We start from the raw sequence: 25,684 nt of genomic DNA, 5'->3' as shown, positions 1-25,684 counted from the left end.
TTTTGTCCAGCTAGCAGCAGGTAACTTGGTCACGGAAATCAGAAAAGCAATCAAATTAAATTGTTTACCTTTGATAAGCTTCGGATGTTTTCACTCACGAGACTCCCAGTTAGATAGCAAATGTTCCTTTTTTCCCCAAATATTATTTTTGTAGGCAAAATAGCTCCGTTTGTTCTTCACGTTTGGCTGAGAAATCGCCCGGAAATTGCAGTCACGAAAACGGCTTCCAAATTAGCTCCATAATGTCGACAGAAACATGGCAAACGTTGTTTGTAATCAATCCTCAAGGTGTTTTTCAAATATCTATTCGATAATATATCCATCTGGACAATTCGTTTTTCAGTAGGACCGATTGGAGTAATGGCTACCTCTGTATTTTACGCAAGAATCTCTCTGGGAGCATCAGGTGACCACTTGCCCAATGTAGCCGCTTACGGGTATTCTTCAACATAAATGCGTAAAACTACGTCACAATGCTGTAGACACCTTCGGGAATACGGAGATAGAGTAATCTGGTTGATAGCCCATTCACTGCTCAATAGAGACGCATTGGAACGCAGCAATTTCAAAACATGAGGCACTTCCGGATTTGATTTTTCTCAGGCTTTCGCCTGCAACATCAGTTCTGTTATACTCACAAACAATAATATAAGTTTTGGAAACTTTAGAGTGTTTTCTATCCTAAACTGTCAATTATATGCATATTCTAGCATCTTGTCCTGACAAAATATCCCGTTTACTACGGGAACGTTTTTTTTCTCCAAAAATGAAAATACTGCCCCCTAGTCACAACAGGTTTTAAGCATGTTTTTACTCCTGAACTTATTTACTGTTGGGCTTTCATAACAAAGGGGTTGGATACTTATAGTCTCAAGACATTTCAGCTTTTCATTTTTTATTAATTTGTAACTTTTAGATTATGGGTATTGTGTGTAGACCAGTGAAATTGTTTTAAACAAATGTAATATTCAGACTATGTCACGCCCTGGTCTAAGTATTTTTGGTTTTTCTTCATGTATTGGGTCAGGCCAGGGTGTGGCATGGAGTTTTTGTATTGTGGTGTGTTTTGTCTTGGGGTTTTGGTGTGTATGTATTTGGGATTGTAGCTAGTGGGGTTATCTAGCAAAGTCTATGGCTGTCTGGAGTGGTTCTCAATCAGAGGCAGGTGCTTATCGTTGTCTCTGATTGGGAACCATATTTAGGCAGCCATATTCTTTGAGTTTGTCGTGGGTGATTGTCCTTAGTGTCTTTGTTCCTGTCGCTGTGTTAGTTGACAAGTATAGGCTGTTTCGGTTTTCGTTACGTTTATTGTTTTGTAGTGTTTGTGTTATTTCGTGTTTACGTTTGTTTGATTAAAAATGGATCGCAATCTACACGCTGCGTTTTGGTCCGACTCTCCTTCACCACTAGAAAGCCGTTACAGACTAACACAACAAAATGTGGGAAAAGTCAAGAAGTGTGAATACTTTCTGAAGGCACTGAAGGTAGTGCACTATAAAGGGAATAGGTGAATTGGCTTAGCGAAAATAATATCCAGCACACTATATTTGATAGGATGTTTGACCCCAAATTACCTATCCAGAGCATCTGACCCACTCTCGCTTATCCACTTCCCCTCCAGCTACTGTATTGGTTTCATAACTCCACTTCTTTATATGGTTGAAACAAATTTGTAGTTCTTGGATTATTTCTTGAATTAGTCTCGCAACACGTCAAAACAGATTTTAAACAAAAGTGTATTTGTTCTTGGTTAGATCATTTTCCTAGAAACGATTCAGGTCAGTCTATTGCCTGAAGTGATGGGCCACACTGACAATCACAAGTATTGTTTGCCATTCTGCAGTGTTAGCACTGCACATTGCAGCTGCATCCTCGTGGGTCAGGTCTAATTCAACGTTTATATTTCTCAAATTGCAGACAGCAAACACTCAATATTATCTGAGTCTGACTCTGGACCCTAGTTAAAGGCTATAATTAAAGCCTATAATTAGGACCTGTGGTCAGGAAAAACCCCTGACCCTACTTGTGTCCACAGCAAACTACACTAACGTGGAGCGTTGACCAAAAACCTATTGAATGTAATATACTAGAACATAGCCCTAAAGCTGGCAGCCTGCCCTGTCCTACTGTACCTGCGATGCGGTCTGGTATGTAAACAGGGCTGGGGCTGGAGAGTCGGCTTGGCAGGGTCATGCTCTGCATGGCTGGGGTGCTGGGCTTGCTGCTAGCCTCCTGACCCTGGCTCTGGCCCTTGTCTGTCTGAGTGCAGCTGTCCCTGCTGCCTGTCTTAGAGTGACCCCCTGTCAGGGGCAGGACCGGAGAGGGAGATGACGAGATGGACTCTGTCTTCAGAGAGTCAGTACGGTACTCTGGACCCAACAGAATTCCTGAGGGGAGAGAACAGAGGAAACCTGTTAGATATGTGGTGGTGCTGGGTTACCCATGACAAGCTCTCAAGTTTTTTATTCATGCACATGGAAGCAAGTTGAAGTAGATAGTAACACACAGTACATTCAGAATACACACAACAATTAAACAGCATTCATTCAGTCCCTACTGAAAATATAAAATCTGAGTGAGCCAACAGCACTGCACCATTGCATAATATTTAACTTCCCACCCTCCAAGACCACCCGATTGTTATTCAGCCTGATGATTACTACTGAACTGTACATTCCATACCCACAGCTGACGACCATTCATGTCCTTGACACCCTCCATACCCCTTTGTCTGTCCATCATCACGTTCTGACTAACACATCTCAGAGGCCTGTGAATCAACTTCCTGTACTCTCCCTTCCCTCTTCCTCTGAGCCAGACTTCCAGCTGTTGTCCCTCTACCATGCATCTGAAATGACACCCTATGCCACTTATAGTGCAGTACTTTTCACAAGAGCCCTAGGCTGAGTCTAGTCAAAAGTAGTGCACTATATTGTATATAAGGAATAATGTGTAATTAGAAATCTCTCCTCAAGTCTGCAGTTCCAGTATCTACCCCACTCAATTCAAATATAAGAAGGGAAAACTTAAAAAGCCTTTGTTACGTGGCACATCACACAACATAACATGAAAACCAATAGCATTTGCACCCAGGCTGCCCTTCCAGCTGCTGTCCTTGCGCTCCTCTGTGATGGGTGAGCTGCTGAGGCCAAGGCTGTGGGAGAGCAGGCCCGAGCCCCCCGTGTTGGCGATGGACATCAGGGACTTGGAGGGACGCATGATGGACTGGGCGTCCCGGTCCTTGTTGGGATCCTTCCTGGAACGCTGATGGAGCACCTTGATCATGGCATCCTTCTCTATGATCTGGGCGTGCAGGTTCTTGATCCTGTGGGATGGGACATGAGTACAGTTATTCAAATAAAAGGAAGTACAACATCCTGTAATGTGCAGAATGCATTACATGTACCGTAAAGACTTCTATTGTGTTCTGTATGATCAGTAAGAACAATGGAAGTTATAGTCTGTTTTTTTTAAATATTTTTTTTATTTTTTTTATTTAACCTTTATTTAACCAGGTAGGCTAGTTGAGAACAAGTTCTCATTTGCAACTGCGACCTGGCCAAGATAAAGCATAGCAGTGTGAGCAGACAACAAAGAGTTACACATGGAGTAAACAATTAACAAGTCAATAACACAGTAGAAAACAAAGGGGGAGTCTATATACAATGTGTGCAAAAGGCATGAGGAGGTAGGCAAATAATTACAATTTTGCAGATTAACACTGGAGTGATGAATGATCAGATGGTCAAGTACAGGTAGAGATATTGGTGTGCAAAAGAGCAGAAAAGTAAATAAATAAAAACAGTATGGGGATGAGGTAGGTGAAAAAGGGTGGGCTATTTACCAATAGACTATGTACAGCTGCAGCGATCGGTTAGCTGCTCAGATAGCTGATGTTTGAAGTTGGTGAGGGAGATAAAAGTCTCCAACTTCAGCGATTTTTGCAATTCGTTCCAGTCACAGGCAGCAGAGTACTGGAACGAAAGGCGGCCAAATGAGGTGTTGGCTTTAGGGATGATCAGTGAGATACACCTGCTGGAGCGCGTGCTACGGATGGGTGTTGCCATCGTGACCAGTGAGCTGAGATAAGGCGGAGCTTTACCTAGCATGGACTTGTAGATGACCTGGAGCCAGTGGGTCTGGCGACGAATATGTAGCGAGGGCCAGCCGACTAGAGCATACAAGTCGCAGTGGTGGGTGGTATAAGGTGCTTTAGTGACAAAACGGATGGCACTGTGATAAACTGCTTTGACTGAGGTCATGGTTGCTTTGCTGTACTGAGGTTATGGGGGCAGGGTAAGTGGGTGTGTTAGGCTGTTAAGGATAGTATCTGTATAGTGGTCGGTACAGAATATATTTCATATTATATCAAATTGAAACGCTTCCACAGGCATTCCAAAGATCAAACACACAGCTATTTACCTGCTTTCCATGTCTAGACAGCGGCGGTTGGCCATGAGGATTTCCTCCTCCTCCTTCTGGATACGAGCCTCCACTGACAGCTGCTGCTCATAGCTGCTGCTGGGGGAGTGGCTTATCACCGACGACAATGTGTCCCTCTGGGTGGCGACAGAGGCGGCGGCGTCCAGGGCAAACTGCCTCATAACGCTCTCCTCCAGGTATTTCTGCTCCCATTTGGTCATGTCTGCCTCCAGAGCCAGGATTCGCTCCTCTTTCTCCCTCAGGTGCTCCATCAGGGCCGAGGCACTGTACTCCTGACCCCTGCTGCTGCTCTGGGAGCCACCTTGTCTCTGGATGGGGGGAGTGGAGACAATGGGGGTGGAAAGTATGGTTGTCAGTAAACCTCAACTATTCAAGAGCTCAACTGCCATCCAAGTGAGGCATCAACTTGCAGTCACAGGCACTTATGCATTTGTAATACACACAATTGCTGTCTAAACCATGGCCCCTGGGGTACGCGGAATGCAGTCGGGGTACGCCAAATAAAAATGTTATTCACATTTTCAAACAGTCCATTTAGATTTTCCAACGGGGCTATACATTTGGGTGATGTTTTTTTCTCACATGAGTAGCCTTGTTTCACTGCCAAAAATAAAATTAAACCATCTAGTGTTCAGCAAAATAACAACACAATGTCAAATACAGGCAGGAGATGTTTTGAAACAATTACTGCTTCGCATACAAGCCAGTGAATTCTATGCGTTACAGCTGGATGAGTCAACAGACGTGGCGGCCCTGGCACAGCTCCTGGTGTATGTCCGTTACCTTTATGGGGGGGGGGGGGTCAATTAAGAAAGACATCCTCTTCTGCAAACCACTGGAAACCAGGACAACAGTAGAGGATATTTTTTATGTACTGGACAGCTTTGTGACATCAAATGGACTTTGGTGGTCAAGAGGTGTTGGTATCTGTACTGATGGTGCAAAAGCCATGACAGGGAGACATAGTGGAGTGGTAACGTACGTACAAGCAGTTGCTCCCGACATCACTTGTTTACACTGCAGTATCCACTGAGAGGCTCTTGCTGCCAAAGGAATGCCTGACAGCTTGAAAGATGTTTTGGACACTACAGTAAAAATGGTTAACTTTATTAAAGCAAGGCCCCTGAACTCTCATATTTTCTGCATTATGCAATGATATGGACAGCGACCATGTAACGCTTTTACAACATACAGAAGTGCGCTGGTTATCAAGGGGCAAAGTATTGACACTTTTTTTTTTTTTTATTGAGAGACGAGCTTAAAGTTTTCTTTACTGACCATCATTTTCACTTGTCTGACCACTTGCATGATGACGAGTTTCTCACAGGACTGGCCTATCTGGGTGATGTCGCCTGAATGATCTGAATCTAGGATTACAGGGACTTTCCGCAACTATTATCAATGTGTGGGACAAAACTGAGGCTGTGATTAAGAGGTTGGAGCTCTTCTCTGTTTGCATAAACAAGGACAACACACAGGTCTTTCCATCATTGTAAGATGTTTTGTGTGCAAATGAACTCAAGCTTACGGACAATGTCAAATGTGATATAGTGAAGCACTTGAGTGAGTTGGGTGTGCAATTACGCAGGTACTTTCCCGAAACGGACGACACAAACAACTGGATTCATTATCCCTTTCATGCCCTGCCTCCAGTCCACTTACCGATATCTGAACAAGAGAGCCTCATCAAAATTGCAACAAGTTATGTGAAAATGGATTAATCAGAAGCCACTGCCAGATTTTTGTGTCTGAGTGTCAAGACACTGATGCCCTTTGCAACCACGTACCTATGTGAGTGAGAGTGGATTCTCAGCCCTCACTAGCATGAAAACTAAATACAGGCACAGACGGTGTGGAAAATGATTTAAGACTGAGACTCTTTCCAATACAACCCAACATTGCAGAGTTATGTCCAGCCTTTCAAGCACACCCTTCTCATTAATCTGTGGTGAGACACGCACCATTTTTGATTAACAAATAAGGTTTTATATGTAAGATGGTTAAATAAAGAGAAAAATGATTGATTATTATATTATTATTATTTGTGCCCTGGTCCTATAAGACTTCTTTGTCACTTCCCACCAGACGGGTTGTGACAAAAACTGACACTCATTCTTATGTTAAATACATGTATCATATAGTGTGTGTGTGGCAGGCTTACAATGATGACAAAAAAACATTTGAGAGTATGTTGACCCTGGTTCTAGAGGGGGTATGCAGCTGGATGTTGAAGGTTTGAAGGGGTATGGGACTATAACAAGTTTGGGAACCACTGGCCTATGGCAACACTGGCTGGTAGAGAGGCAGGGCTCCAAGTCTGTCTGTAGTCTTTGTTGACCAGGCAGTCTGTCTTCTCCCAAAGGCTTGACTGGAATATACATATGGCTGCTCTTCCTCTTTCTCTCCCACTGCAGACAGAACCTCTGATGTTCTGTCAGCTGCAACATTTCCCCCACATTCCCAGCATCCCCCTGGCCTGAATGACCTGGCCGCGCTTAACTGATAGGAAAACATTCTGTGGTGCTTCGCTTGGACACACAGGAAGAGACGATGGAATTTATGGAAGAGAACATTTTGGGAGAGAAAGAGCCTGACATTCTGGGTCAGGGCGCACCGCTAACGCTGACTGCAGCTGAGACACTGCTTTGTTTCCGTGTCTTTAACACAACGTGTGTGTCTCACCTGCTGCATGCGCAGTGACTCCAGCTCCCTCTCCAGCCGCGTGCGTAAGCGGTGCTCCAGCTGCTCTCTCTTCTCACAGGCAGCCTGGAGCTGGGCCAGGGCCTGCTGCATGCGCTCCACCTTCTCCACATACACCTGCTTCTTCTTCAGCTTCGGCCAGGGAGACAAAACACACAGACAGGATGTGGTCAGGGCACAGAAAGGAAGTAGACAGGAAGTAGGGAGTTTGCATTTCATTCCAGAAACCTGACTGGGTTGGCGAAAGCAATACTTTCACCTTCTTTGTGCCACAATATAATTGCTGTCAACTATTCAGTCCTATTAGGTATTTGACAATGAGTGAAATACGACCAGGGAGGAGACAGGGAAACAGGTTCCCCCTTTCGTCCAAACAACCCCACCCAGTGACCAACCCCAACAGCCCACTCCAAGATAATGCAGTTATTGTGTACCCAATGCCTATGTCTCAAAGTCCCTCTGCACTGCAGCCCCTTTGAACTGCAACAGGAGATATAACTGTGGCTCCACTCAATAGACTGATTTAGCTCAGGGAGTCTCTCTGTAAAGAAAGAGAGGAAAAGAGAGAAAGAGGGAGAAATAGAGAACCATATACAATGTTCCCACACAGAGGAGAGAGAGAGCAGGCGAAGAATCTGGCCCTCTTCAGAACTTTCATGGCAGATATAAAGCTCAAACTCGACAGCCTTTGTTCGGGGAAACAAGCAGGCGTTTGTGGTGGTGCCGGGCAGAAGAAGTGGAGCAGCCCTGTGCTTTTTAGGACACTACCGGTTCGTTTCCTGCTCCACTCAGCCCACTGGCTAACTGGCCCTCTGGGCTGTGGCCAGGCTATTTCAGACACAATACCAGCCAACAAACAGAACCTACCAGCCAGGGGCATGAATGCTCAGAGCAGCTCCAGTTTTCCACAGGGGAGTTCTGTCCAGGCCCACACAAGCCCACAGAGGCCTTTGCATTTCTCTGGCCTCTAGGCTAGACCAGGGGCAAGGCTGGGGTGATTTACCCTCTAGTCATCAGGGACAGCTATCTACTCACTGTAGTGGGACATACTGATCTTATCAGAAACACTCACTTCTAAGGGAAGAAACTTCAAAGAGGAAGGATCTTTATTTGGGGGATTGTTTGTTGTTTTCACTGTTTTGGATCTGAGGACTAGTAGCAGTTGCTTCGTTAACAAGAAATTATGTTTTGAGTAAATTTAAACCCACTTTGCAGTCTTCCATCTTACCCTTTTAACCAGTGCAAACCAACCCCATGGATCACAACTGAAAGCATACCAGACCCTGTCTTCAGCCAATAATGTAATCAATACCAGGTGATAGGATGGATGACATTGTGGTTCAATATTGACATTATCAGGCTATCAAGCTCAATGGTGACACAACCAGAGGAAGACAGGGAAGATAGCTAGATGATTTTACGCTCAACAGAAAGTCATGCCAATGCTTGTCCATCAGGGGGCATAAATATATCCTCGAACTTAATCTGTCGTGGACAGATTCTCGTCCACGACAGTCAAGGCTCACAGAATTATGTGATTACGAGCAGCAGTATTTCCTGGTTTGGGGTTTTCGTTGTTGATTATCTGGACGAATCAGGATTGGGTGAAAGTGGTACTTAAACTGGTACGGTGATTTTCAAGTCGTGGGAGCATGATAAGTGGTTTCCACTAGATTCCACAGCCACAAAGTCTAAATGGTCTATAGTAAAATTCATGAAAACAGACATTTGCTTTTTGGCCATGATAAACATGGGTGAAATTAACGGAAGGGGTTTGGCCGAGAGTTTCCGTTTGCGAGGGAGGAGACTTCGCTTCCTTCCTTTCCACAAAGGTCGTCATAATTGTTATTGACATCCCCCCCAGAAGAAAAAAGGAATTGACAAACTTTGGTGAGAGAACTTGACTTCTGGATAACCGAGATTACCTCAAGCTCAATCAACTGAACTGATGCCAGGATGAATTCAAGTATCCAAGACATTTCTGATATCACCTATTCATGAAGCAAGTGAGAACATTATGATACATAAAGCTTGTTAGACTAAGTCAGTTCCTCACCTCCTCCTCTAGTTTGACTACTTTGGCCTGGGCATTGTTGAGAGCCTGGTCTCTAATCTCAATGTGTCGTCTCTGGTCGTCCGTGGTGGAGCGCAGGGCGTTCAGCTCTATCTCCAGCTTCTCCTTCTCACGCACCGTCTCTTTGTCTGGGAGACACATACACAACACACTGAGGACTAGCCCTCTGAAGAAGTGATATTCCTTTCATTTACTAAAGTAGTTATGTCATGAGCTTACGTTTTGCTCTGATGAAGGTCTGAAGACCGAAAGCTCAGCCTAATACATTTAAAATTGTACATTGATACTGAGTGTGCGAAGGTTCCTTTTCATTAACTAAACATCATAAACAAATGTGTTTTGTGTGTGTGTCATTTTTGTGCCTTTAAACAGGGTATGGTAGTAGGTGTCAGGCGCACCAATTTGTGTCAAGAACTGCAACGCTGCTGCGTTTTTCACGCTCAACAGTTTCCTGTGTGTATCAAGAATGGTCCACCACCCAAAGGACATCCAGCCAACTTGACACAACTGTGGGAAGCATTGGAGTCAACATGGGCCAGCATCCCTGTTGTACGCTTTCGACACCTTGTAGGGTCCATGCACTGACAAATTGAGGCTGTTCTGAATGCAAAGGGGGTGGGGAATACTGTGATATTGTGAAATTTATGATAATGCCCTTAAAGTTTAAGAGCTGTTTGAAAAGACAGTGACATTTCTGCCTGTTTTGGTGGGATGGAGTTTTGGCCTGCCTGGTGGTAAATTAGTTAATAGACCAATATGAAAGAGAGTTCCAAACCTCTCTGCCAATAACAGATAGTTTTAAGGTTTCCCTCCCCACTCAAACCACTCACAGACAGTCCTAGCAAAATGTATCTTTGCTAAGAAGCTATTTTTGTTAATTTTTGACCATTTTAATTGAACACAATTACAGGAAGGTACTGTTATTGTTAACCAGAAATGATTTGATATTGAGATAAGAATGGCCTCATTGGACCTTCAAAAACAGTGACTTGAATGACATTTCTAGTGGATACGTAGTGTTCTACAGTACATGAACCCCAGACCCTTTGCCTGGTTATGTCCTTACTGATGAGGCCACACAGAGGTATGTTCAGACTGGATGTAGAATGTTGGAGAGGCCTGGCCTGGTGTTCCCTGGTAGCTGTGTTAGTGATGTACTCACTCTGGGTGAGTAGCTGAGAGATGGTCTTGCGGTTGTCTTCCGATCCCTCACACTCCTTAGCAGCTAGCTGTTTGTTGGCAGTTTCCATGCGCTCTGCAACAGAGAATGTCATTGCCAAAGTCAGGTCAGAGCCAGCCTGAGGGTCTAGTGGCCAAAGAGACACACTGTGCACACTCAAATGCCCGTGAACACACACATATACATGCAAACTTGTGTGTGCGTACACAAAGGCATACCCAAATATGCTCTAATTCTCATAAATCAAATCTTTGCAGGAAATTAGATCATAAAATGGCAAGACAACATGTTAAAACTGGGGAATTAAGCTCCTTAAAGAACACACTGTTAAACTCCTTGCAGAGTTGCACATTCAATGTGGTCAGCCTCTAGTTAATATGCAGGATATGCATGCTATGTATGGGGATTTTGGTGCTATTAAACAGCTCAAACAGAATTTCGACATACAGCTCTGTGATTGTGTAAATGTAGCCATACAGACAGCGGGGCCATGGATTAATGTGAATATGGAGGTGGAGGGAATTCACAATCCCCCGAAGAGAATTTAATAGGCCTGGACTCTGAGTCGATGTGGAACTCAAGTTCTTAAGATCCAAACTTTCGTTCCACGCACATAAAACGCCTTGGGGCCCGGTTGCTCAGCAAAATCGAGCAAACAAAAACAAAACAATAACTTTACATGCACACATTTCCCCACAGAGGGAGAGGAGGAGGTCCCCATTCTCTAATGGAGTCACGAGAAAATTGGCCTGAAACAAAACAGGACATTATTTCTGGTCCAAACGTTAAAATAATATTTAGTTGAGTGTTAAGTCAACCAGGCTGGGCCATGAAACATCCAGAGAGCAGTCCAGAAACAAATATTCAGTTGTTTCATTTCCATGGAGAACAAGAGCACCTCCTCCCAGCTGCCCACTGCACTGAGGCTAGGTAACACGGTCACCACTGATAAATCCATGATTATCGAAAACTTCAATAAGCATTTCTCAACGGCTGGCCATGCCTTCCGCCTGGCTACTTCAACCTCGGCCAACAGCTCCGCCCCCCCCGCAGCTCCTCGCCCAAGCCTCTCCAGGTTCTCCTTCACCCAAATCCAGATAGCAGATGTTCTGAAAGAGCTGCAAAACCTGGACCCGTACAAATCAGCTGGGCTTGACAATCTGGACCCTCTATTTCTGAAACTATCTGCCACCATTGTCGCAACCCCTATTACCAGCCTGTTCAACCTCTCTTTCATCTCGTCTGAGATCCCCAAGGATTGGAAAGCTGCCGCAGTCATCCCCCTCTTCAAAGGGGGAGACACCCTGGACCCAAACTGTTACAGACCTATATCCATCCTGCCCTGCCTATCTAAGGTCTTCGAAAGCCAAGTCAACAAACAGGTCACTGACCATCTCGAATCCCACCGTACCTTCTCCGCTGTGCAATCTGGTTTCCGAGCCGGTCATGGGTGCACCTCAGCCACACTCAAGGTACTAAACGACATCATAACCGCCATCGATAAAAGACAGTACTGTGCAGCCGTCTTCATCGACCTCGCCAAGGCTTTCGACTCTGTCAATCACCATATTCTTATCGGCAGACTCAGTAGCCTCGGTTTTTCGGATGACTGCCTTGCCTGGTTCACCAATTACTTTGCAGACAGAGTTCAGTGTGTCAAATCGGAGGGCATGCTGTCCGGTCCTCTGGCAGTCTCTATGGGGGTGCCACAGGGTTCAATTCTCGGGCCGACTCTTTTCTCTGTGTATATCAATGATGTTGCTCTTGCTGCGGGCGATTCCCTGATCCACCTCTACGCAGACGACACCATTCTATATACTTTCGGCCCGTCTTTGGACACTGTGCTATCTAACCTCCAAACAAGCTTCAATGCCATACAACACTCCTTCCGTGGCCTCCAACTGCTCTTAAATGCTAGTAAAACCAAATGCATGCTTTTCAACCGGTCGCTGCCTGCACCTGCATGCCCGACTAGCATCACCACCCTGGATGGTTCCGACCTAGAATATGTGGACGTCTATAAGTACCTAGGTGTCTGGCTAGACTGCAAACTCTCCTTCCAGACTCATATCAAACATCTCCAATCGAAAATCAAATCAAGAGTCGGCTTTCTATTCCGCAACAAAGCCTCCTTCACTCAAGCCGCCAAGCTTACCCTAGTAAAACTGACTATCCTACCGATCCTCGACTTCGGCGATGTCATCTACAAAATGGCTTCCAACACTCTACTCAGCAAACTGGATGCAGTCTATCACAGTGCCATCCGTTTTGTCACTAAAGCACCTTATACTACCCACCACTGCGACTTGTATGCTATAGTCGGCTGGCCCTCGCTACATATTCGTCGCCAGACCCACTGGCTCCAGGTCATCTACAAGTCTATGCTAGGTAAAGCTCCGCCTTATCTCAGCTCACTGGTCACGATGGCAACACCCATCCGTAGCACGCGCTCCAGCAGGTGTATCTCACTGATCATCCCTAAAGCCAACACCTCATTTGGCCGCCTTTCGTTCCAGTACTCTGCTGCCTGTGACTGGAACGAATTGCAAAAATCGCTGAAGTTGGAGACTTTTATCTCCCTCACCAACTTCAAACATCAGCTATCTGAGCAGCTAACCGATCGCTGCAGCTGTACATAGTCTATTGGTAAATAGCCCACCCTTTTCACCTACCTCATCCCCGTACTGTTTCTATTTATTTACTTTTCTGCTCTTCTGCACACCAATATCTCTACCTGTACATGACCATCTGATCTTTTATCACTCCAGTGTTAATCTGCAAAATTGTAATTATTTGCCTACCTCATGCCTTTTGCACACATTGTATATAGACCCCCCCTTCGTTTTCTACTGTGTTATTGACTTGTTAATTGTTTACTCCATGTGTAACTCTTTGTTGTATGCTCACACTGCTATGCTTTATCTTGGCCAGGTCGCAGTTGCAAATGAGAACTTGTTCTCAACTAGCCTACCTGGTTAAATAAAGGTGAAATAAAAAAAATAAAAAAAATTCCCTGTGTTTCTCAAAACATAACAATGAGTGGGGTATACATTTACGCTAAACCCCCGAAAGTGAAGCAAGATATCAAGGCTGCCAATACGATAGGAGAAAAAAAGAGAGGAAGGAGAGACCTAAAAAAAGGTTTCTATGTGATTTGTTATAAAAGCATGGAATCTCCCAATGGACCCGGTCTGGGCAGGGAGTCATGGACCCGGTCTGGGCAGGGAGTCATGGACCCGGTCTGGGCAGGGAGTCATGGACCCGGTCTGGGCAGGGAGTCATGGACCCGGTCTGGGCAGGGAGTCATGGACCCGGTCTGGGCAGGGAGTCATGGACCCGGTCTGGGCAGGGAGTCATGGACCCGGTCTGGGCAGGGAGTCATGGACCCGATCTTGGTAGGGAGCCATGAATGGAGTTTTTTTTTCTCCCCTCTGTAGGACTGAAGAGCTTAGTGAGGTAGAAACTAGAGACATGAAACTGCCCCCACCCACTGGGCTTCAGCTCAGAGCTTCCTACAGAAACAGAGAGTGAAGATTGGAGCTCGAAGGGTCTTTGGTCTGCTTTATAGTAAGTTATGAAGTTGAGACTTTGGACTGCCTGTAAACACTAACCTATCCCATTGATTGATCATATTGATTAACTGACAGATCGAGCAATTGATTGCTCTTTTACGTTGACCTTTTCTCTGTGCCACAGTAAATGCACAGTAGTACAATTATGAACATGACCAGTTTCAACATCACAGCTCGTAAATCGCACCAGGCAAAATTGGTGAAAGCTATCCTCAGAAAATCTATTCAAATCAAACATACCAGTGCAATCAATACAAACCAAACACAGCTTCTGAACATGAATAAATATTACTGAACAAATATGCAGGCAATGCTGTTGAGGTATCCCAAATCTAATGCAGAAAGGACACACCACACACGCTTTTTCCTACTAAAAAGTTGTTTTTCCCCCCAATAAATGTAGTATGGAATAGATTTCATCTACTGCCATAAATCCATGAACAGGTACCCTTTGAACATTAAGCTATTATTTTGACCAGCAGGACCTGGTAACCTACATAATGGATATGTATGCATGCCATGGACATTCCAGCTGATTGTGACCTCTTACCTCTGAGGTCCCTGTTGAAGTCGTGCAGCCTGCGCACCTCCAGCTCCAGCTTGTTCCTCATGGTTTTCTCCAGAGCCTCCCTTTTAGTGGATGACTTGGCCAGGTTTTCGTAGGCCTCCGAAACCAACGTGATCTCTGTCTCCAACTGACCAGGGAGAGAAAGGGGAGGGAGAGAGAGAGAGAGAGAGAGAGAGAGAGAGAGAGAGAGAGAGAGAGAGAAGAGGGGGGGGGGGATTATGCCCAATTCCAAATCCGCCCCTAGCCACTTCTGTGGATCTAAAAGGATTAGATGAATTGAAGTAATATGGAAGAAGAGGGCAAGGTGGAAAAATAACCACACTGCTTGTACCCAATCAAACCTTTCAGATCTACATGAAGTGCCCAACATAGTGACTTTCAGGGTTGTAACAGATTTTTTTTAAACAAACTATAATCCTTTATGTTACCAGCAAAAATAGTGTAATCTGATTACAGATACTTCTGAAAAAACTAGATGATTACTTTAAAAATCAGAAATTATTTGACACCTTTCTGTTTTCTCAATGACATTCAATTCAACATTGAAAATAATGCATACATTTAAGTTTGTTCCTGCCTGAGTGAGTCTGACCACAAATCACATTATGATGACACACCAAATGCATTTGATGGATCGCAGGAAAAGAGCAGTAATAGGCTTTTGTAGGCTAAAGTCCCAAGTTATGTCTTCCAATTGTGGTCTAGCCTACGCGCGATATGGATATCACTTATTATTGATATCTAGGCTACATAGCGCATTGATGTGATTCACACCGCTGCTCTCTCATTTAGCTATTTGCGCCTAAGGCTGTTGCGGTGACCGCATTACCTCCACACCGGCAGTCATGAGTCATGACCGCAGTCAAATTCCACGTGACCATTGAGTTACTGTAATCTCCTTTTATGTACTTGGTAGTACCCAACTAGCTAACAACCGTCAGGTCGCTAATGCCCTGGACCCGGTTTCCCAAAAGCATCTTAAGGCTATGTTCATCGTTAGAACCTTCGTATGAGCATCATTAAATCCGAGCGATTTCAAAAAACTATACTTACTTAAGTTGCTATTGAAAACGCTATTTATTTAACGACTGCGTCAGATCATTCGTAGAACAGTTAAGTACTTTTTGCCCTTCCGCGTCACTTTATACACAGAAGATCTCTGCTAAACACAAAATCAAGATGTTGATCTGTCTTTCTGTGACTCTGATAACTTCAGAGACAAATGTGACAGTGACTACAAATACAAAGTTGCCTATTTCTTTGCATAACAAGTGAAAGACAAAGACGTTTCAAATTGAAAGCGAAATTACTGTATTAAAAGATAAATACAGTATAGGCTACATAGACCTATATATTTGAATAATAGTGAAATAAATGGCATGTTGTCATATTAATTTAATTGAGCTTTTTTGTGCTATTTATGCTAATGTCAATTTATTTTTATGATGTGCCAAATCTTGATTTAGTGCCTTATTATAGGGTAAACATTAGAATAAGCTGCCTCAATATTTGTAGCCATATGTGATATAGCTCTAGGAGCTGATCCATCATCAGTATTGTCAAATAATTATAATGTTAAGGTAAGATTGGAAAGGTAGAACGCAGATCCGAGAGCAGTGCTTTCTTTCTTTCGATCCTATCAGTATCCACACATGCCTCAACGACGCACTTAGCGAACATTCTCTCTGTGTGGTGTTTGGGAAACGCATGTTACATCTTCGGCCGTTGTTAAAACACTCGATTTGCCCAAGTTCCATCGCTATAGGGAAACCGGGCCCTGGTACTCTATTGTCCCTCTAACATCAATGCAAATGCAAATGCAATTTGCATTTTGCAATTTTGCAATTTTGCAAAATTGTTGTTGCAACACCCACACCACTGTGCGTTTCCATCTTCTCCTCCATTCCTTTCTTGAATGAGAGGGGCTGTCAACTGTTTAATGAAACATGTTTTGTTGTGAAAACATGTTACTATCGATGTTCCCGAACAGATTCCACTTGGTTGCCCAAATTAAGCACGGGGTAGCTGCAGGCATAAATAGTTTGGGCAGAATATCACACTACCTGTAGCGCATTAAGAGGCTGCATGCTTTTCAAATAGTGACTGATGGGACAAGTGAAACACGTGTTCTTATAAACCCAGATATGTCTATAGCTCTGCTATAAAACCGGAGTAGCCTACCCGGCATGATTGAAAAATGAACCAATCTGCAGGAAAATGGCCTCCGTTCGCTATTTGAGTGCATACTGTATTTTCCCCACTGCGACTGTTCCTGACATTCTAAATATAAACTAATTATACATACAGTACCAGTCAAAGGTTTGGACACCCCTACTCATTGAATGTTTTTTCTTTATTTGTACTATTTTCTACATTGTAGAATAATAGTGAAGACATCAATACTAACATAAATACTATGAAATAACACATATGAAATCATGTAGTAACCAAGAAAGTGTTAAACAAATGAAAATATATTGTATATTTGAGATTCTTCAAAGTAGCCACCCTTTATAAAAGTAAAGAAAAACCCTGGAATGTGTAAAAAGTTCAAGGTTTTGACTGGTACTGTATTAGTAAAGGCAATATTTAATTGATAAAAGTCTGATAGGTGAAAATATGATCACTTGAGAGGCAAGGAACCGACCACAAGCTTTTGTTGTGACTTTTTAAAATCATCAATAGCCTATACTCACATCTTGCAGCCCTACAGTTACAGTTGAAGTCGGAAGTTTACATACACCTTAGTCAAATACATGTAAACTCAGTTTTTCACAATTCCTGACATTTAATCCTAGTAAATATTCCCTGTCTCAGGTCAGTTAGGATCACCACTTTATTTTAAGAATGTGAATTGTCAGAATAATAAGAGAATGATTAATTTCAGCTTTTATTTATTTCATCTTTCATTCCCAGTGGGTCAGAAGTTTACATACACTCAATTAGTATTTGGTAGCATTGCCTTTAAATTGATTAACTTGGGTCAAACGTTACGGGTAGCCTTCCACAAGCTGGGTGAATTTTGGCCCATTCCTCCTGCCAGAGGTGATGTAACCGAGTCAGGTTTGTAGGTCTCCTTGCTCGCACACGCTTTTTCAGTTCTGCCCACAAATGTTCTATGGGATTGAGGTCAGGGCTTTGTGATGGCCACTCCAATACCTTGACTTTGTTGTCCTTAAGCTATTTTGCCACAACTTTGGAAGTATGCTTGGGGGTCATTGTCCATTTGGAAGACCCATTTGCGACCAAGCTTTAACTTTCTGGCTGATGTCTTGAGATGTTGCTTCAATATGTCTACATAATTGTCCTCCCTCATGATGCCATCTACTTTGTGAAGTGCACCAGTCCCTCCTGTAGCAAAGCACCCCCACAACGTGATGCTGCCACCCCTTGCTTCATGGTTGGGATGGTGTTCATCGGCTTGTAGGCCTCCCCCTTTTTCCTCCAAAACATAACAATGGTAATTATGGCCAAACAGTTCTATTCTTGTTTCATCAGACCTGTGGACATTTCTCCAAAAAGTATGACCTTTGTCCCCATGTGGATTTGCAAACCTTAGTCAGTTTTTTTCATGGTGGTTTTGGAGCAGTGGCTGCGATTACAGCTGTAAGTCGCTTGGGGTATGTATCTATCAGTTTTGCACATCGAGAGACTGACATTTTTTCCCATTCCTCCTTGCAAAACAGCTCGAGCTCAGTGAGGTTGGATGGAGAGCATTTGTGAACAGCAGTTTTCAGTTCTTTCCACAGATTCTCAATTGGATTCAGGTCTGGACTTTGACTTGGCCATTCTAACACCTGGATATGTTTATTTTTGAACCATTCCATTGTAGATTTTGCTTTATGTTTTGGATCATTGTCTTGTTGGAAGACAAATCTCCGTCCCAGTCTCAGGTCTTTTGCAGACTCCATCAGGTTTTCTTCCAGAATGGTCCTGTATTTGGCTCCATCCATCTTCCCATCAATTTTAACCATCTTCCCTGTCCCTGCTGAAGAAAAGCAGGCCCAAACCATGATGCTGCCACCACCATGTTTGACAGTGGGGATGGTGTGGTCAGGGTGATGAGCTGTGTTGCTTTTACGCCAAACATAACATTTTGCATTGTTGCCAAAAAGTTCAATTTTGGTTTCATCTGACCAGAGCACCTTCTTCCACATGTTTGGTGTGTCTCCCAGGTGGCTTGTGGCAAACTTTAAACAACACTTTTTATGGATATCTTTAAGAAATGGCTTTCTTCTTGCCACTCTTCCATAAAGGCCAGATTTGTGCAATATACGACTGATTGTTGTCCTATGGACAGAGTCTCCCACCTCAGCTGTAGATCTCTGCAGTTCATCCAGAGTGATCATGGGCCTCTTGGCTGCATCTCTGATCAGTCTTCTCCTTGTATGAGCTGAAAGTTTAGAGGGACGGCCAGGTCTTGGTAGATTTGCAGTGGTCTGATACTCCTTCCATTTCAATATTATCGCTTGCACAGTGCTCCTTGGGATGTTTAAAGCTTGGGAAATCTTTTTGTATCCAAATCCGGCTTTAAACTTCTTCACAACAGTATCTCGGACCTGCCTGGTGTGTTCCTTGTTCTTCATGATGCTCTCTGCGCTTTTAACGGACCTCTGAGACTATCACAGTGCAGGTGCATTTATACGGAGACTTGATTACACACAGGTGGATTGTATTTATCATCATTAGTCATTTAGGTCAACATTGGATCATTCAGAGATCCTCACTGAACTTCTGGAGAGAGTTTGCTGCACTGAAAGTAAAGGGGCTGAATAATTTTGCACGCCCAGTTTTTGATTTGTTAAAAAAGTTTGAAATATCCAATAAATGTCGTTCCACTCCATGACTGTGTCCCACTTGTTGTTGATTCTTCACAAAAAAATACAGTTTTATATCTTTATGTTTGAAGCCTGAAATGTGGCAAAAGGTCGCAAAGTTCAAGGGGGCCGAATACTTTCGCAAGGCACTGTACTTTTGTACTGATTTCCTCCAGCATCTTCACAAGGTCCTTTGCTGTTGTTCTGGGATTGATTTGCCCTTTTCGCACGAAAAATACATTCATTTATAGGAGACAGAACGCGCCTCCTACCTGAGCGGTGTGACGGTTGCGTGGTCCCATGGTGTTTATACTGGCGTACAATTGTTTGTACAGATGAACGTGGTACCTTCAGGCGTTTGGAAATTTCTCCCAAGGATGAACCAGACTTGTGAAGGTCTACAATTTTTTTTTCTGAGGTCTTGGCTGATTTCTTTAGATTTTCCCATGATGTCAAGCAAAGAGGCACTGAGTTTGAAGGTAGGCCTTGAAATACATCCAAAGCTACACCTCCAATTGACTCAAATTATGTCAATTAGCCTATTAGAAGCTTCTAAAGACATGACATAATTTTCTGGAATTTCCCAAGCAGTTTAAAGGCACAGTCAACTTAGTGTATGTAAACTTCTGACCGACTGGAATTGTGATATAGTGAATTAATCTGTCTGTAAACAATTGTTGGAAAAATGACTTGTGTCATGCACAAAGTAGATGTCCTAACCGACTTGCCAAAACTATAGTTTGTTAACAAGAAATTTGTCGGAATGGTTGAAGAACGAGTTTTAATGACTCCAACCTAAGTGTATGTAAACTTCAGACTTCAACTGTATATGTTTTGATTTCTAAGACATTCTAAGGTTTGCATCATTCACAACTAAAGTTGCCAAATAACTCAAACTCGTATAGCGTATTGGACCTGTTTCAAAATATCCCTTTTACACTCATATCTACTTCATATGAGCACTGACTCCGGAATGGGAAAATATATACTTTATTCAACAAAGTGAAATAATATTCTTCGTATAAAATCATATAAAATAATGGCACGGGATTTATAAGCATATCTTGACGGCGAAATGAACTAGCCTACAGCTAGCCTACAGCCAGATAACATGCAGTAGGCCGAATCACATTCTGTTCTTCTGAAATACATTTTCTTTATATCATAATGTTTCTCTAGACCTGCCTAAAATAAATACTGGATTGAATGTGATGGTGTATATTAAATGGATTTATTAGACTTTTTTCAATGTAGATGTTCCAAAGGCGTGTTTCAGTGGCTTGAATGCGAAGGCCTGGAGATGCTAAACATGTTTGTTAATTAACCATCAATCAGTGGTGGAAAAAGTACCCAATTTTCATACTTGAGTAAAAGTAAAGATAACTTAATTGAATATTGATTTAAGTATAAGTGAAAGTCACCCAGTAAAAGTCTAAAAGTATTTGGTTTTAAATATACTTAAATATCTAAATTAAATATAATTGCTAAAATATACTTAAGTATCAAAAGTAAAAGTATAAATAATTTCAAACTCCTTATATTAAGCAAACCAAAAGGCACCATTTTCTTGTTTTTTAAATTTACGGATAGCCAGGGGCACACTCCAACACTCATGCATAATTTACAAAGGAAGAGTGTGTTCAGTGAGTCCTCCAGATCAGAGGCAGTAGGGATGACCAGTTATGTTCTCTTGAGAAGTGTGTGAATTACACTTTTTTCCTGTTGTGCATAGCATTCAAATTGTAACAAGAACGTTTGGTTGACAGGGAAAATGTATGGAGTAAAAAGTACATCATTATCCTCAGGAATGTAGTGAAGTAAAAGTAAAAGTTGTCAAAAATATAAATAGTAAAGTAAAGTACAGATACCCCCCAAAATTACTTTTGTAATACTTTCAAGTATTTTTACTTAAGCACTTTACACTACTATGGTCAATTACTGTGAGACTGGCATGCATTTACAAGACGATAACCGGCTGACCAAATTTCATGACCGCAGTAGCCCTATTTGCGCCTTACGGATTGTGGTTGTTGTGGAAATGTATATGTGTATTTTTATCCAATGTTGAATTGAATTGAGTTGAATTATTTTCATCATGGAAAATTTCCATCTATACTGAAAAAAATATATAAACGCAACATGCATTACAGTTCATATAAGGAAATCAGTCAATTTAAATAAATTAATTATTCCCTAACCTATGGATTTCACATGACTGGGCAGGGGCACAGCCATGGGTGGGCCTGGGAGGGCAAAGGCATACCCACCTGGGGGCCAGGCTCAGCCAATCAGAATTAGTTTTCCCCCACAAAATAAATATTACAGAGAAATAGTCAGTTTCATCAGCTGTCCGGGTGGCTGGTCACAGACGGTCCCGCAGGTGAAGAACCTGGAAGTGGAGGTTCTGGGCTGGCGTGGTTACACGTGGTCTGCAGTTTTGAGGCCGGTTGGACGTAATGCCAAATTCTCTAAAATGACGTTGGAGGCGGCTTATGGTAGAGAAATTAACATTCAGCTCTGGTGGACATTCCTGCAGTCAGTATGCCAATTGCATGCTCCCTCAAAACCCGAGACATCTGTGGCATTGTGTTGTGTGACAAAACAGCACATTTTAGAGTGGTCTTTTATTGTGCACCTGTGTAATGATCATGCTGTTTAATCAACTGATTGATATTCCACACATGTCAGGTGGATGGATTATCTTGACAAAGGAGAAATGCTCACTAACAGGGATGTAAACGTGTGCACAAAATTTGACCGAAATAAGCTTTTTGTGCATTTGGAACATTTCTGGGATATTTTATTTCAGCTCATGAAACATAGGACTAACACTTTACATGTTGCATTTATATTTTTGTTTAGTATAGTTTTTCACATCCAAATAGCACTTTTCAGTAGTGCTCAAAACATGACATTCTGAGAGCAGCATTTATGAGCTCCAATCAGTCCTCCATGACAACAAAATCCTAGGCTAATTAGTCCTTAGTTTTGGGGTTATGCTCAGGTATAACAATTTGGTTAATCTATATTTCCAAGTCCTATTCTTGAAGATCAAGGGGTATTAAATGAATTGATATAGCCTAATCGTATTATTATCTGAAGTAGAAAGCAATGGGTTAGAAGAAGCCTACATAACCAACACATAAAGTAAAATGCAACATCCATTTATGGCCAGCTATGTAAACTCTAACATTGACTTATTCTGCAATAGATGTTGTTCAATCAGATTGTATGACTTTGTGGCTGTGCCAGATACTAACCTGTGCATCTTAAGGGGAAAATAATCTAAATGTAACTGAAAGTATTCAGATTACGTTACAGAGTTTGGGTAACCCAAAAGCTATGTTACTGATTACAATTGTGGACAGGTAATTAGTAACTGTAACAGATTATATATAGAAAGTAACCTACACAACCCTGGTGACCCTGCCTAGCATTTTAAATGTGTAAACAATCAACCTTTTACCTTCTGCAGCTTGTTGACCTTATCAGAGCACACCACCATCTCCTGCTTGAGCAGCCTGTTCTCTTCTGACAGCATGTCCACCATCTGCTGGGCGCGTGCCAACATGGTGAAGGGGTCCCCCTGGGGGTGAGGGTAGTGTTGGGGAGGGTGGCCCTGGGATGACTGGGAGTGGTACTGTTGGTGCTGGAGTTGTTGTTGCTGCTGCTGTTGTTGTTGCTGCTGCTGTTGTTGTTGCTGTTGCTGTTGTTGAAATTGGTGGTGCTGCTGCTGCTGGTGGTGCATCCTGGAGGTGGAGCCGTATGGGTCGTGTGGGAAGCCGTGGCCCCTCTGAAGTGGAGGGTGAATGGCCCCAGGGCAGTACAGGTCTCCCTGGTGTGATCCAGGGCCCTGGGGGCTGCGGGGGCCCATGGAGGCGTAGGGATCCCCTTGGGGGTGGGGGGGTGTGTGGGATGGGTGAGAGGCACTGAGCAGACTATTGAGGGTGGAGGACTGGGCTCGGGACAGAGAGCCCACAGAGGTGACAGAGGAGGTGGGGCTGTGGTGATGGACAGATCTCTGGGAGTGGACCGAGCTCTCCTTATTGGATCTGTGGACACGACAGCCAATCAGAGAGGTTAATACTAAGAAGGGAATGCCAGTTGGTTTACCGTATGACTTTATGTGGGTCTCCAACAGTCCATAGATAGAAATGATGATACTATCTTAGTGCTTGTTTTAGTATACAACAAAACATATCACCAGGCAAAAGATATACAATGATCCTATCCGTTTACTATGGTGATTCAGCTGCCATACGCCAACAAGTCTGGGTTTTTTCCAACTGACAAAAAAACAATTGTGAACCACTTTGGAAATAAGCAAACATTCCTGTGTCTATAAGGGACGTCATCAGAGTGCGAACAATCATGTCGCCACAGGTTTTAGCTGATGATAAAAATTCTGCGGTACTCATCTCTGTTTGCCAGTGATTTACTTTGAGGTAAACGAATAAGCAAGCAGGAGGGAAAACAGGCAGAACAGGATCTCTATCCCTTCTATCCAGACAACTGGCTCTGGCTCTGTTTCTATCTCTGTGTGTGTCTCTCTTTCTGTGTGTGTCTCTCTTTCTGTGTGTGTGTGTGTGTGTGTGTGTGTGAGAACCAACAGGTGTTTGAGACATGCCTTACTCCTCAGCCTTCCAGCTAATCAATAAACCTGTTCACCTCAACAGACAGTCAAGTAGGAAGGCAAGCAGGCAGGCAGGCAGGCAGGGAGGTAGGCAGGTAGAGAGGCAGGCAGGCAGGCAGGGAGGTAGGCAGGTAGAGAGGCAGGCAGGCAGACGGGCAGGTAGGGAGGCAGGCAGGTGGGTAGACAGGTACAGTGAGGGAAAAAAGTATTTGATCCCCTGCTGACTTTGTACGTTTGCCCACTGACAAAGAAATGATCAGTCCATGATTTTAATGGTAGGTTTTTTGAACAGTGAGAGACGCATGTCAAAAATGTTATAAATTGATTTGTATTTTAAGAGGGAAATAAGTATTTGACCCCCTCTCAATCAGAAAGATTTCTGGCTCCCAGGTGTCTTTTATACAGGTAACGAGCTTAGATTAGGAGCACTAATCTCAGTTTGTTACCTGTATAAAAGACACCTATCCACAAAAGCAATCAATCAATCAGATTCCAAACTCTCCACCATGGCCAAGACCAAAGAGCTCTCCAAGGATGTCAGGGACAAGATTGTAGACCTACACAAGACTGGAATGGGCAACAAGACCATCGCCAAGCAGCTTGGTGAGAAGGTGACAACAGTTGGTGCGATTATTCGCAATTGGAAGAAGCACAAAAGAACTGTCAATCTCCCTCTGCCTGGGGCTCCATGCAAGATCTCACCTCGTGGAGTTGCAATGATCATGAGAACTGTGAGGAATCAGCCCAGAACTACACGGGAGGATCTTGTCAATGATCTCAAGGCAGCTGGGACCATAGTCTCCAAGAAAACAATTGGTAACACACTACGCCGTGAAGGACTGAAATCCTGCAGCGCCAGCAAGGTCCCCCTGCTCAAGAAAGCACATATACAGTGGGGAGAACAAGTATTTGATACACTGCCGATTTTGCAGGTTTTCCTAATTACAAAGCATGTAGAGGTCTGTAATTTTTATCATACGTACACTTCAACTGTGAGAGAAGAAATCTAAAACATAAATCCAGAAAATGACACTGTATGATTTTTAAGTAATTAATTAGCATTTTATTGCGTGACATAAGTATTTGATCACCTACCAACTAGTAAGAATTCCAGCTCTCACAGACCTGTTAGTTTTTTTTAGAAGCCCTCCTGTTCTCCACTCATTACCTGTATTAACTGCACCTGTTTGAACTCATTACCTGTATAAAAGACACCTGTCCACACACTCAATCAAACAGACTCCAACCTCTCCACAATGGCCGAGACCAGACAGGGTGTAAGGACATCAGGGATAAAATTGTAGACCTGCACAAGGCTGGGATGGGCTACAGGACAATAGGCAAGCAGCTTGGTGAGAAGGCAACAACTGTTGGCGCAATTATTAGAAAATGGAAGAAGTTCAAGATGACGGTCAATCACCCTCGGTCTGGGGCTCCATGCAAGATCTCACCTCGTGGGGCATCAATGATCATGAGGAAGGTGAGGGATCAGCCCAGAACTACACGGCAGGACCTGGTCAATGACCTGAAGAGAGCTGGAACCACAGTCTCAAAGAAAACCATTAGTAACACACTACGCCGTCATGGATTAAAATCCTGCAGCGCACGCAAGGTCCCCCTGCTCAAGCCAGCGCATGTCCAGACCCGTCTGAAATTTGCCAATGACCATCTGGATGATCCAGAGGAGGAATGGGAGA

At 43.4% G+C, this 25,684-nt stretch overlaps 1 protein-coding gene across 6 annotated transcripts in view; it reads right to left on the bottom strand.

The window, feature by feature from the left end:
* LOC109873192 (angiomotin) overlaps positions 1-25,684 on the bottom strand; it is a 63,608-nt gene that overhangs the window by 5,195 nt on the left and 32,729 nt on the right. For 4 of the 6 annotated variants that reach the window (XM_020464780.2, XM_020464781.2, XM_031807592.1 and 1 more), the window contains 8 exons: positions 22,821-23,406; positions 14,520-14,664; positions 10,380-10,472; positions 9,200-9,345; positions 7,126-7,275; positions 4,423-4,751; positions 3,090-3,325; positions 2,133-2,387 (listed from right to left, as the gene is read on the bottom strand). In XM_020464780.2, the coding sequence (XP_020320369.1) occupies positions 2,133-2,387; positions 3,090-3,325; positions 4,423-4,751; positions 7,126-7,275; positions 9,200-9,345; positions 10,380-10,472; positions 14,520-14,664; positions 22,821-23,406 (1,940 nt within the window). Of the gene's footprint in view, positions 1-2,132; positions 3,326-4,422; positions 4,752-7,125; positions 7,276-9,199; positions 9,346-10,379; positions 10,473-14,519; positions 14,665-22,820; positions 23,407-25,684 lie in introns of those variants that run through there. The other 2 variants (XM_031807591.1, XM_031807593.1) reach the window with 2 other exon arrangements.

The sequence above is a fragment of the Oncorhynchus kisutch genome, linkage group LG28 (genome assembly GCF_002021735.2).
Source record: "Oncorhynchus kisutch isolate 150728-3 linkage group LG28, Okis_V2, whole genome shotgun sequence".
Lineage (NCBI taxonomy): Eukaryota > Metazoa > Chordata > Actinopteri > Salmoniformes > Salmonidae > Oncorhynchus > Oncorhynchus kisutch.
The sequence above is the reverse complement of the archived record's forward strand: the minus strand, read 5'-3'. Positions and strand labels throughout refer to the sequence as shown.